The following is a 14,798-nucleotide window of genomic DNA, read 5'->3' as shown; positions in this document are numbered from 1 at the left end:
GAAGACTTCCCATACGTATTCTCTATACAAGGATACCCCTAACTACCAGAAGATTTTCCATAAGTATTCTCTGTGTGCAAGGACACACACCTGACTGCCAGAAGGCTTCCTGTAAGTGTTCTCTGTGCGCAAGGACACACACCTGATTGCCAGAAGGCTTCCTGTAAGTGTTCTCTGTGCACAAGGACACACACCTGATTGCCAGAAGGCTTCCTGTAAGTGTTCTCTGTGCGCAAGGACACACACCTGACTGCCAGAAGGCTTCCTGTAAGTGTTCCCTGTGTGTAAGAACACACCTAACTACCAGAAGATTTCCCATACGTGTTCTCTGTGTGCAAACACACACCTGACTACCAGAAGACTTCCTATACATGTTCTCTGTGTGCAAGGACACACACCTGACTACCAGAAGACTTCCCATAAATATTCTCTTAAGTGCAAGGACACACCTAACTACCAGAAGACTTCCCATACGTGTTCTCTGTGTGCAAGGACACACACCTGACTACCAGAAGACTTCCCATACGTGTTCTCTGTGTGCAAGGACACACACCTGACTACCAGAAGACTTCCCATACGTGTTCTCTGTGTGCAAGGACACACACCTGACTACCAGAAGACTTCCCATACGTGTTCTCTGTGTGCAAGGACACACACCTGACTACATAAGACTTCCCATAAGTGTTCTCTGTGTGCAAGGACACACACCTGACTACATAAGACTTCCCATAAGTGTTCTCTGTGTGCAAGGACACACACCTGACTACATAGGACTTCCCATAAGTGTTCTCTGTGTGCAAGGACACACACCTGACTACCAGAAGACTTCCCATAAGTGTTCTCTGTGTGTAAGTTTGTCTGCAAATTGTTGCTTTCACTTCTTTCTTAATTTAGAATTTTTATTTTTTGTCACCTAATTGCTCTAACTAGAAACTTCAGTACTAACTTGATTTTACATTCATTAAAAAAATTAGGCAGTATTGCAAAGTTAAATATAATTTTAACTTTTCACAATTTTCTTTATTGTGAAGGAAATTCATCACATTGTTTTGGCTTTAAAGAGTTTCTGTACAAAGAGTTAAAACACATATTGAAAAGTTGGCTTTGATTTTTTTCTGTTTCCATATTAGTTCTATATTTATGCTGTTTCTGTAATTTAATAAGTATTGTTAAATATGATAAACAGAAATGAAATGATCTGATTTCCATTGTTTCAGAAGTAATTTTGCTAAGTAATGATTATTTCAGGTTCTTACTGGATATGGCATACAAACTTCCAGATGAACCAAGATAAATTGACCTAGAAAAATAAACTAGGTGTTTTGGTTAATTTGTCATGAACTTTATATTTTAGACTTGGACTAGGGAGGTGTGGGAAAAGAGTTGAGCCTTGCTGTTTTGGGTGCAGTTTTCACTGTAGATGTGCAAAACAGAGAAGGGAATGAGTGCAGAAGCACGTTTACCAACGTCACAGCGCATGCCGATCCAGAAAGAACGCTGAGACTGCGTGATGGGCTAGCAGCAAACTTTTCTCAAGAGTGCTTCCTAACTAAGCTGGCAGCCAGGCTTCTCAGCGTTCTTAGCAGGGTACTCTGTAGTGATAAAAATTAATTAGAGGTCTTCTCAACACCTTTCCTCCCATGGAGTATGTTGTTAGTTGGAAGATTTGATTAGGAGTGTTTCTGTTAAGAAAGGTGTGATAGCCATATTGTGTCATCTTTTATTGATTTGATTTTGTAAAAAACATCCTGTTTTGGAAGTAGTTTGTGCTTTTTAGATGTTGTGTTAGACAGCCAGCCAAAAATAAAATTTCTGTAGTTTCTTAAGTTCTAGAAATTTCAGTTATGGAAATTTAAGATCTACTTATTTTGTAGAAATATGAAAAACCTGCAAACAGCTTTTGGTTATGTTTGGGACAAGGAGCTGCCTAATAATTTCCTGTCTCAGTAAATCCCAAGACACTAGTTCTTTACTGTGCTTGGTCACACCTTGCTTGTGAGCTCCTGCCCGGAGCACCCAGTTGTCACAGTTGTCTTTCACATGTGATCTTGGCTCCTTCTGGGGATTCCGACTGTCTTTGGACTGAAGGGTCTTCAGCTAAAGCACAGAGGTCACTGGGAAAGCCTCTTGAGCAATGTCCTAAGCACCTGCTCAGGACAGCATATGTGGGAAGAGCATGGGTTGTGCTTCCTCTGGTATGGCTTTAGTTCTCACCCTTGCTTTTGGGTGTGATTTGACAGTGACTTCTGCTCTAACCATCTCCAGTAGAAACAGCACACTGCCCGCCACTGCATGCCTTCTCGGAAACAGCACACTGATCACCACTGCATGCCTTCTCGGAAACAGCACACTGATCACCACTGCATGCCTTCTCGGAAACAGCACACTGCCCGCCACTGCATGCCTTCTCGGAAACAGCACACTGACCGCCACTGCATGCCTTCTCAAGGATTCTAAGAGCATTTTGCACTTGCATGATTACATAACCTAAGATATACACGTTTTGTTTGAGACATTCAAATCAACAGGGAACCATAAGAGATTATGAATGTATGCAAATGAAAACGTGTATATAATTAGATAAATGACAAAATCAGAAAGCAAGAGGAAGTGGATACTAAATCCTACCAGAAGATGCAAGTACAGTTTCTTTAGTATTGCTGTAGCTTGGTGTTAATAATTAACCTACACTTATGAAACCTTTACTATGTAGAAACACTTCCTTTGTGTTCATGGTTTATTTTATGTTCTTATTTATTCTAGATTCTAAGCAATAAATATTATCATAAAAACTAATTTACAAAGGAGGTAATGGACTCTAATTGTTACAAAGTCACATGAGTAGTGTATAAAGTCCTTATCCTAATATATCATAATGCTTACTAGACTCAACCTAATTAAGTAGATATATATGTGTGTACAAATGCATCTTTTAACAAAAAAACATATATGGTCTATTTCCATCTAGGTTTTACGTCCGCAGTAGTGGAGGCTTTGTCTCTAGCAGCATCTTTTCCTGCATCTGAGACTGAAGCTGTATAGCTCCAATTGAACTTCAGATAAAAGGGTTTATTTTGATCCAGGCTACTAAGCGCTTTTGAAAACAACAAAAACACCCCAAACAAATAAACAAAATGCCACCAAACCTTTCACAGCAAGTTTGCTACCGTGGAATTTAGGATGTTATACATACCCAGAATTCAGTATATAGTTAAGAAATTGAATAAGCTCATACTTTATTCCTCTAGTTGTCAGTCATACAAAACACTTTATGAAGTCTAACAATCTACCAAAATAGGCAAGAGAAATATTTTCTTGATTGTTAAACTGTGCAGATCATGTTATTACATTTTTTTTTTTCTAAATTCACCAGTAAATGCTCTATACCAAGCACACATTTCCCTTGTAAAGAGATACAGGGTAAATAAATACCTTAAGCTGTGTGGGTCTTCGCTTCCCTGTAGCAGTTAATCATCTTCATCTAAGAGCAGAAATAGACAGGAAATTATGGCCTTGACTGTGATCTTATAAAACTGTATTCCTAGACATTAGCTATTTGGAGATAACCATTGGTATAGTCCTTATATATTTACAGAGAAAGCTGGAATGTCATGAACTTACATTATAACTATGTAAATAAACCTTTTGAGTAGTATATGTTTATAATACTTAGCTTTATGTGTCAGTGGTATCATTTATATGGTTAGCATATATAGTACTGAAAAGTTAAAAATAATAATTTTTAATTTTGTTTGATTTTGCTTATTTTGGGTTAAATATCAACATTTGCTGGTTTCTTGCTTTTCCTCACCACAGGGAGATTCTATTCAAGCAGGTGATGATTCACCGTTCTCAGATTCTGTTACCCTGGAACAAACTACCAGTAACATTGGTGGGTCCAGTGGCCGTGTTAGTCTGTGGATGCAGTGGATGCTCCCCAAGGTCACTGTAAAGCTCTTTGCTCCAGACTGTGAAAACAAAGGCACAGGTACGGGATGCTTTTCTTCCTACTATAAAGATAAAACAGTGAGTACTGCTTTTAAAAGAAATATCAGGTTCATTTTCTTTGATGTTGCCATTTATAATTTAATTAGCTCTTATAGTGTTTTTAAGGGTGTTGCTCACATTGACTCTCATCTCTGAGTAAAGTTTATGTGTACATATTCTTTGACTTTGTAAAATCTAATTTTGCTTGTTGGTAATTAAAATTTTCCACAGAAGGTATGAGAGACTTACCCTCTGACCATAACTGCATTGACTTGTCAGTATTCAAAGATCCTTGACTAGTAACAGATTCAGTTATTCAAATAATAACTATGGTTTCTCCTAACTTGAGACAGATACACCTTCTCTTACTAGTAAGTTCCTTTGACACTAGTGTTGCTTATAAGTATGGTAGTTTGTGTAACCTTAACATGGTCAGGATGTGTTAGCCAGTGTGAAATATAAAATTGGACATTGGATGTTGATTATGAAGACTCTCTTGATAATTGTACCTGTTTCTTTGCAGAGGTTTGTATGGTCAGTGAACTAGAAGACCTCAGTGCATCCATAGATGTACAAGATGTGTACACCAAAGTGAAATGTAAGATAGAGAGTTTCAATATTGACCACTATCAAAGCAGGTAAATAATGAGTAATAAATAAAGGAAAACTTCTGTTTTCTTTGAGCTCAGTCACCATAAGGATGTTTCTATTTTACAATTATGATTACTCCCAAAGAGAATGCTTAACAGATGAAGTTGTTTTCTTAGTATTCTTTTATTCTTATCCAATAAAATTTTATAACATGGCATATAGCTCTTCATAAATATCCAAACTACTCCTTTTACAAATCACCTCATGAGTGTGTGCCATGTGTTACAGATTTGTTCAGATGTCTGAAGCACAATTGACATGTCTGGTTATTGCTTACTCCATAGTCTACACTGAGGTAGAGCACCTGCTCATCCTCCTTAACACTTAGGGACTTCTCCCTTACTGTACATCATATAAATGTCATAGACCTAAAACCACATATTCCCTATTGTAGTCTCTCTGTACCAAAAGTAAAAATGTAGGAAAATGATTTGTTTGTAATAAGTCATACAGAAAAAGTGAAGATAGAGATGTTTTTCAGTGTTTTAAAATGATTTAGCCATTATTGTTCCCTAAATAAAAGTATAAATCCATTTTCTTCGTTTGACGTTATAATTCCAGTGTTTTATTTTTAATTTGAAATATAATACACATCTATAAAATCCAAAGATGCTATTGAAATATTTTAAATGATACTGTATTTTTAATTTCACAGTAATTTCTCTTATACATAGTCTTAAAATCTATTTTCGTATGAACTCATAACTCATCAGCTCAAGAGTTTTACTGTGTAGCTGTAGATGCCCAGTGTGGTTTTGTACAAATATTTATTGATTACATTACCTAAAATAATTCTGCAAACATATTTCTAGTTCTGCTTCTGTATTTGTCTATTCTCACATATCATACTGCTTATATCAGTAAGTACAAATTCATGATAGCTGAAAATTGTCATTATGAAATATAAAATATTTCAATTGCTATGTATTAGGACTTGTCATAATACTATCTTAATAATCAGGTGGTGGTTATTTTTGTCATATTAACAATGAATTGTTTATTGGCATTTGATGTTTATTTCTTTCATTTCTTTCTAGTGCAGTGTACTTAACGTGAAATGATTTTTCATGTAATATATCAATGCAAGAACTGAAGTGATTTCTGATATGAATATTATGCACTATAGTTTAGTATTAGTTTTAATGTTGCATGTAAAATTTAAATTCTATGTAAATTTTACATTTAAGATAAGTTATTCATTATGACATACTTATTAATATACTTTATATGCTGAGCTCTATGCTAAGCACTGGGAATATAGGGTTTAACTAAAATAGACAAAGATTTTACATCCCTTTACCTTCTCATCTTATGGAAAAGACACAAATTGATGAAAAAGAAAAACAGTTAAATCTGTCCTTAGGAGAAATGCTCCATTGCCGAGCCATTGGAGTGCTGTATTGATGGTTCTGCTAGGTGCATTGTTATATCTGTGCTTTAGTACAGTGGATTGTGCTTTGCTTTAGAACTGTTGATATGCTTATGTACGGTCAGTTTTTTTAACTGAGAGAAATTGAAGAGAACAGATAAGGTGAACTTATGTTTTCCAGGCCAGGGGAAGGTTGGCAGTCAGGACATTTTGAAGGAGTATTTCTGCAGTGCAAAGAAAAACCTGTGGTGAGACTCATTTAGTAATTTTGATTTTTGAAAATATATTTTAAATTGTTTGTGTTTGTTCTACTCTGCAAAAGGACTAATAATTTGAAGAAATAGAACTCTAAGTAAATTCTTTTAGACTTCTTCCTCTAAAATTATGTTAAAAATTAAAGTTGCTTATTCTTTTAATCTGCTCATGTTTTGTAACCATATTCCTTTGTAGCAATTAAGTAAACTTATCCAAAGGCAAAGGTAGGATTGTGTCACATTTATTGCTATATTTTAGCATTTTTGAATGCCATGTTGACTTTTTGGAAGGTTTGTTCCTTTTGTAAGTAAGTTCATCTGGGATTGCCATTACTAGAAATGTAAAGTAATAATTCTATATGGAAAGCAATTATTTCATTATTTTTTAATTTACTTTCATTTGCAATGATTTTGCAGAAGAAAGTACAGACAGAGAGGCCATATTCAGGAATGGCTCAGACCTGAACCTGTGCAAACTTGAGCAGAATTAAAAATCTTGCCAGCTTTTTTTTTCTTTTGGCTTATTGCTTTTATTGCTTTTTTTATTTTTTGTCTTTTCACCTTCTTTGCTCCTGTCCATCACCTCAAGCCATGGGGAAGAGTGTTGGTCTTTGGGGCAATGTGGAGGTGTCTTCCTTTCCTGTACTGACAAGCTGAACAGACGCACCTTGTTGGTTCGACCCATCAGCAAGCAGGACCGTTTCCGTAATTGTCCTGCCTTCTTTCCTTCTGTAAGACATCATTTTAAAGCTGTACCCCAGAACTCCCCCAACAAGTGCCCGAAGAAGGAATTGAGCTGTCTGTGCAGTCAACTCTTGATGTTCATTCTTGTCAATCAAATTATAAGTGAACTATAATGTATTCTCATATCATAGATTGCCTTTCTACCATACTCTGGAAGTCCTCTGTACATACTATTACTATTCTGAGTTTATAAGTAAGAGTGAATATTGCCATCACTGTAAGAATATCAAGTTAATTATTAAGCAGAATGGCTTTCTGGTTGACCCGGTGTTGAATGATCAAGAGTTGACCAACACTGCGTTTGCTGTTCCCCGTTTACTTCTTGCCCTGACTGCTTTTTGTTTGTTTTTTTTTTTTTGTCATGCAGTTATCATCTTCTCATAGATAATTGGAAGTGCTTTATTTATTGCTGTCTTGTATCTAGACAAGTTTGTACTTCTGTTGGTTCCTGGTTACAAAATATATTTAGATTACTCCCTAATAACTTTCAGAAGTATCAAATGTATTCTTTCTAATGGTACAACATATGTAAATATGTTATTCGAAATTCTTTTTAAGTGACAATCTTAAAGTTAATAATATTCATGAAATTTTTAAATATAGCTGATGCGTGGTCTAATAAGTCACTACAAACATTGTTTCATCAGTGTGTGCAAAATACTTTATATTTTTTACATAAATCTCAAAAAGTCATAAATATTATCCTTATAAATATTTCATGATTTTCTCCTTACACGTAAAGCTTATTTGTATATTTGCATAATAGCAATTTTTTTTTCCTTTGGGTTTTAACTTTTCTAATCATTTCTTCAGTACTAGAAATAGAGTCTGAGATGTGGCATTTGTATCAGGAGCAGCTCTGCTTAGCTTTCTTTTTCTTTACTTGCATGCTCATTAATATCTATGAGGAGCATTCTTAGGTCTTAATCATTTTAAATGCCTTCAGAGAACCCCACAAATTTTATTGTGAATTCCTTTAAAATTTTTGAAATTTTTCTTTCTACATTTAAAAAAATTGTGTTAGAATAGGGTTGGAGCTCTGTAAGGGACTACAAGTTGCATGAATAATCCCTGGGACTCAATCCTCACGAGAGTTAGTTACTTCTATGAAAATTTCTTAATTATTTGCTGCCTCTAAGAATTCACTTTAAATAGTATAAGATACTGATTTTTCGCCATATGAAAAGAATACATTAGCTCAGGTTTGTATTTATTCTCCTTATTCAACACAGTACAACAGTTTAAAAGAATTATAGCCTTTCCCTTATGTAGCCCAGCTTTCAAGAATGTTTCTACTGAACATGTTTCAAAGATTTTAAAACGTTGATATATCGAAATGCCTTTTATACTCTTTCTAGGGTTTAAATGAAAGCTTATTATTACTGGATTATTTAAATTAGTGTAGCCTCTCAAAGTACTTTTTAGACACCTGGGACATGGAGCATTGCTGTGGCCTCTTCCACTGGGGTGACAACAGACTCCTTCCACCTGTTACTGCCTACTGGCCAGCAGCATAGGAATCAAAGTGGTAGCACTCTGTCTTGCTTTCCTGTGGTTCTGTTTCTTTCAAGCATAGAAAGAGAAAATCCGGGAATCCGAGAGTGGACACAAGAGGAAGTTTGGAAGGGTTGAAATGGTATGAAGGCAGACCACTGAGGGAAGGTGATAGTTAGCACTAAATGATTACCTTCTATGTATTTTCCAGTGCTCAAGGAATTAACTCCAAAAATGCATACTAAGTTTTTTTTTTTTACCTTTCTTCATTATAAAATCCAGTTTAAAAGAAAAATTAGGAGTTTGCAATTGAGCTCAGAAGTAGCGTACTTACATAGCATGTGTTAAGACCTTCATTCAGTTCAATCCCTGTGAATATATACACATACATGCATGCATGCACTCACCAAACCAAAGCAAACAAACAATAGGAGGAAAGAAAAAACTCAAAATAATATCTAAATTGCCTAGTCATTCCTCTCATCTGTTGTTTGTTTATAGACATCAACCTGAAAGAAAGTAGATAGCAAGGTGCCCTGGGGTGATAGAATCACAGACAGAGACACCATGGCTCATGGCTTGCCACGTTGCCCTGTTTTTCTAATGCACTCCTTTCTTCTTCTTCTTCTTCTTCTTCTTCTTCTTCTTCTTCTTCTTCTTCTTCTTCTTCTTCTTCTTCTTCTCCTTCTTCTCCTTCTTCTCCTTCTCCTCTTCCTCCTCCTCCTCCTCCTCCTCCTCCTCCTTCTCTATTTGAGTTCTGTTATTAATATCACTCCATGGGCCCTAGTATCTAAAAACAATAATCTTGTCTGGAATTAAAAAGAGGTGTTGGGAATGAGATAATCTCTCCCAGTCTAATTTTATGTTAAGCGATGTGTAAAATAGAATTTTACGTACCACTAATTGATTAGGGGAAAATAGTTTTCTCAGGGAATTCTTAACTCTCAGATCTGTCCATCTAATATAGCCATGGAAGCTTTCAACCTCTCTATAGAATTGACCACTCCCCTGTTTATTAACAAGTGTAAGATGAACAATACAAAAAGGTCAAAATACTAGTCTTTTTTTCTCTCATACAAGTACTGTCTCCTTTAAAAAAAAAATGAAATGTGTATTGTGCTTGCCTTTTCTGGAACAGACAACTACAAAACTTCTAGATGGTGCTCATCAGCAACATGGATTTCTTTCTCTGACATACACAAAAGCTGTAACAAAAAATGTCCGTCACAAGTTAACCTCGAGAAATGAGCGAAGAAGTTTTCATAAATTGTCTGAAGGTTTAATGGATGGCTCACCTCATTTTCTTCATGAAATTCTTCTTTCTGCACAAGCATTTGATGTTGTGCTTTGCTTTCCTTTACTTCATGCTATTTCAAGCATATTTCAAACGAAACTACCAAGGACCCAAAAAGAGAAAAGGAAATCTTCTGGTCAGCCCATGAGGACCCATACGCTGACTGCCCGCAATTTACCTTTGATTTATATCAATACAAGTGTCATCAGAATTTTTGTTCCGCAAACTGAAGAAACACAGTCAACTGTCGAAGGTATAGTTTTTCTGGTTTCATTTTTTCTCCATGTGCGTGTAGTGTGGAGATGGTTGGGTGGATGTGTTGCATTAAATAATTTTCTGTATGAGGCATGGACAGTAGTCTTATTAATATATGGACAGAAGTCTTATTTTAAATTTTGTCTTCTTTTTACAGGTGTTACTAAGTATCTAACTGTTAATTTAGTAGAATGAGAAAATTGCAATTATTTTCCTCTGACATTTTCTGTCTGTAATTCTAATTCTGTATTCAATTAGTATCCAAGATATGTCATTTTAATTAAAAAAAAACAGAATAATATTTATAGGGATGAAATTTATGAAAATTCTGTTATAAATACCCAATGACAGGGTAGGAAGAAAACTATCAACAGACCATCATGGCTTCTCCAAGCTTCCTAGTGGCTTCTAGAAATCCAGTCTTTGATTGTATGAAGTTAATAATCCTGCTTCCACTCACAAGAGTGATTTTAACATTTTAGTTTCCTCTATTGGATAAAAAAATTTGAAAATTTAGGAGTTTCGAGAGACATTAAGCTCAGTTGTTTATGCTGTAAGTTTTCAGATTATATAGACTAAGGTAAATCCCAACTTTGCTGCTTCCATTTTGAAATCCTGAGCACATTAATCTAAGTTTTCTTGAGTGACGGCACCAGTGCCTTGTTGGATGCAGGTTGTAGTAATAGAATATTGACACCCAAGCTCTCTCATCGTGTTGCTAGATGCTTTCAAATAATGACACTAGGAGACGATTTATAGAACAGCAGTTCCATAGTCAGTTCTTAGTTAACAGAATTAATCCCGTGAGGAAGTTGTACCCTTTCTGCTAAAGCCTCATGTGAATCTCACTGTCGCAAATAAATCTTTAGCCAGATTGAATGATGTAACAGTACTAAGGTGCAGAAGACACTGAGTTGTGATCTTTTTTATGCTATCTGTCTGTTCCTGTGGCTATAATTATCTTAACTGGGAATTAATAAATAATAGAAATTTATCTTTTACATTGGGTGCTTGAAAGTCCCAGATAACGGTGTTAGCAGATTCTCTGTGTGATGAGAGACATTTTCTGCTTGTCGATTGGCACTCCATTGCTCTGACTTCACAGAGATAAGAATGGGGCAAATGGGACAAACTCATTGACCAAATACTTTTAATTAATAGCAGGATGAATGCTGAGGACTGCATTACTTCCTATAATTCCCACTTCTTAACACTATCATCTTGACTTTATCTCCATCATAAGCATTTTGGAGGACACATGCATTTTAACCCATAGCAACTACCCTGCTAATCATTGTAGTCTTAGGAATTCAAGAGAAATGAAAAATTCAGTATTGAGGCACAGGCCATACTCTATGCTACATAAAAATATAAGCAGTCTTTGTTTTTTGTTCTCCTTATTATTCTGTAGGGGAAGAAGACTGAGTGGCCAGTGCTAACAGATACCAAAAAAAGAATACCTGATTACACACTATCTTCTCAGAGTCTGTCACTGTCTGTTTTCTGTCTGCCTGGACAGATAATCTTAATTGCAGAAGATATTCTGCCTAAATATCACCAGTTACTAAGGTTTATTAAAATAGTTCTTTCCATTTCCATAATGAAAAAGTATTTGTATAGCTTTATAGACTTGTCAAGATACCTAGAGCTAACTTCAGTGAATTAGTAATTCTCAGTATGTGTTCATTCCTATCTTTATGACTATTTTCATTAGGGATTACTTACTTTGACATTGCAAGTTAGTATCTTTCAAATATGCTCTATTCTAACTACTATACAGTTGCTTCCATCCATTCAAATAGTTTATAAAAGCGCAGGAGTCATGAAGAAAAATTGACCCTTGTGAGCAAGTGATGTGTGAGCACCTGCTAAGCAGATAAAAGCTTCATGTCCTTTGCAGATGTAATGACCTTTATGCATTTACCTAATCACTGGCTTTAGTTATGTGACTATCTAATGAATATTATTAGATAAGTAATTCACATTAAATTACACAAGTAAAAAGAAAAACCTACATTTTCAGTAGATAATTCTCTAAGGGCCTAATTTGCAAGTAATTGTTTTCTCATGACCAAGGTAGAGATGACTGATACGAAAGACCACTTAGATTAGCAAACATCCCTTCATTATCAGTTTTTTTTTTTTTCTTTTGGTTTTTTGAGAAAAAGTTCCTCTGTGCAGCTCTGGCTATCCTGGAACTCTGTAGACCAGGCTGACTTTAAACTCACAGATACCTGCTTGCCTCTGCCTCCCTGAGTGATGGAATTAAAGGCATATGCCCCCACCACCTGGCTCGTTATCAGTTTTTTTAACTTACAAGTGTTTATGAGGAAATGGGTGCATGCCGCATAGGCATGTGGAGGGCAAAGGTCAATTTGGGAGAGTCAGTTCTCCTCCTGGGTAAAAAAGATTGAATTCAGAGCATCAAAATTGGCTGCAAGTACCCTCATCCACTGAGACATTCCTCTTATTTAATTTAAAGTGCATTAATAAGCCATATTATATTTATATTTATATTATTGCAGAATGTGTTTTATGTTCTCTATTCTATATATATCTAATTTTAGTTGAATGTAAATTGGTAAGGCCAAATTTCATTGAAAACTAAGACAGAAATATTGGAGATGAGAAGTTGAGATGACAGAATACACATAGGTAGCATGCTCGGGAGAGATAGTGAGCAGCAAGACCAAGTAGCGTAGAAGTAGTCCCATGTTGCTGTATCACCATATCGCTGAGATGCTTGATTTACCAAATACTCTCATTTTAATTAATTGCCTTTAACATGTTAATTGGCCCTAAAATGAGTCTTTTCTCATATTATGTCTACTACTGTTTTCTTTTGGTTTCTTTTTCTTATTTTCTGTTTGTTCTTGTTTGTTTGTTTCTTCCCAGTCCTGGGTGGAGCCTGTGACCTCATGCACACATTAGCCTAACAATTTCTTAGAAATCCATTTCATACAATATAAGTCAATATTGATTATAAATACAGCTTTAAAAAACATGGGTTCATTTCATTATCAGCTTACCTAGTTTAAAACTGCACCAACACTACGAAGCAGTGTCAGCAAGTTAGTTTTTTTCTGAATGAATTAGTCTAAGCTGGTCCTTAACATCCATCCAAGCCATGCTCATTGGCTGTGCCTGTAATCCCAGAACTCCTGAGGCAGGGGCAATAAGATTGCCACAAGATCAAGACCATTCTGGTCTTCATAGTGAGTTTTCAGCCAGTCAAGGCTACAAAGTTAGACTCCATTGCAGGTGTGTGTGTGTGTGTGTGTGTGTGTGTGTGTGTGTGTGTGTGTGTGTGTAATTCTACTGGTATGACTGATTTAGATATAACTTGGCCTGAATGTGGTCCTCTGATTTGTACTCACTGTTTGCTCATTTGTCTTCACGTATTCTCTCTAATTGATGTACTGCATGATTTTCACAGGCGTTGATATTTGTCTTCACGTATTCTCTCTAATTGATGTACTGCATGATTTTCACAGGCGTTGATATTTGTCTTCACGTATTCTATCTAATTGATGTACTGCATGATTTTTACAGGCGTTGACATTTGTGAACAGAAAGTCTATTGTCACTGTGTGTTGAACCTTTGTTTCTGCTACTTCATTATAGTATTCCTATGAATGAATTGTTTGACTGACTCCAAGTTTATGAAAAAACCTTACAAGATAGATTTTTGTCCTCCTTGTCAGTGTTGATCACATCTCTTGTGTGGAGTGCCTTGTTTAGTGGTAGCTGTTTCCTCCTGAGGTAGAATTTGCCAGTTGCTATGTTTTGTCATTGATTTGGAAACATTTTTCCTTATTGGGATATTTTATTTTATTTGGGGCAGGGGAGACACAAAATACACATCATAGAAGATTTCTGCTAACAGTTGTTAAGTTTATAATTTGATGACGTTAATTATATTCACAGTGTTGAACAAGCGTCATAATACAGTATCAGTTTAAAAAAAAAAAAAAAAGAAATCATGTTACCCCAAGCAGAAACTTTAGACACATTAGGCAATAAACTTTCCCCAGACCTTGGAAATCTTCACCTATCTCTGCATTTACCTGGTCTTGAAATTTCAGTAAAAGTAATCATGTCATATTTGTCTTTTTGTACATGGCTGATTTTACTGATCATGTTTTAAGGTTCATCTAAATTGTAACATATAAGAATGTTATTGGGGGCTAGAGAGATGGCTCACCAGGTAAAGGTACTTGCCACCAAACCTGGGGACCTGAGTTTGATCTCTAAGACCCACGTGATGAAAGGAGAAACCTGGCCCCCATGCGTTGTCTTCTGACTGCCACATACCCCACCACCCAGCTAAATAAATAAAATGTAATCAAAATATTAAAATAAAGAATGCCATTGGTTTATGAATGAATAGCATTTTTGTTTAGATAAATATGGCATTTTGTTTATCCATTCATCTTTTTAATACTTGGGTCATTCTCTTTTTTTCTTTTTCTGTGGATGTGGTTAGTGTTAGCATGTGCTGTAAATACTGACTTGAGAGTATTTGTAGGAATCCGTGTTTTTAGTTCTTGATGTATCCAAAATATAGACTTCCTGGATCATGTAGTAGTTCTCTCCTACAATTCTCTATTGTTGAGTAGCCACTAACCTGTATGGGAGCCCTTTTGTATTATAGCAGGATTGGTGGGGCTTTTATGTTGTTGTTTTGGTTTGGTTTTAATATTTCTACATAGTCACATTTATTTTAAGAAGTGAGAATGGGAACCAACTC

The 14,798-nt window shown here is 35.7% G+C and overlaps 1 protein-coding gene across 2 annotated transcripts in view; it reads left to right on the top strand.

Moving 5' to 3' along the window:
- Positions 1–14,798, top strand: part of Vps13b (vacuolar protein sorting 13 homolog B) — a 601,468-nt gene that overhangs the window by 296,479 nt on the left and 290,191 nt on the right. The window contains exons 26-29 of one of the 2 annotated variants that reach the window (XM_059247261.1): positions 3,817–3,988; positions 4,511–4,625; positions 6,851–6,992; positions 9,638–10,046. In XM_059247261.1, the coding sequence (XP_059103244.1) occupies positions 3,817–3,988; positions 4,511–4,625; positions 6,851–6,992; positions 9,638–10,046 (838 nt within the window). Of the gene's footprint in view, positions 1–3,816; positions 3,989–4,510; positions 4,626–6,850; positions 6,993–9,637; positions 10,047–14,798 lie in introns of those variants that run through there. The other variant, XM_059247260.1, reaches the window with a different exon arrangement.

Source organism: Peromyscus eremicus, chromosome 20, assembly GCF_949786415.1.
Source record: "Peromyscus eremicus chromosome 20, PerEre_H2_v1, whole genome shotgun sequence".
Taxonomy (NCBI): domain Eukaryota; kingdom Metazoa; phylum Chordata; class Mammalia; order Rodentia; family Cricetidae; genus Peromyscus; species Peromyscus eremicus.
The sequence above is the reverse complement of the archived record's forward strand: the minus strand, read 5'-3'. Positions and strand labels throughout refer to the sequence as shown.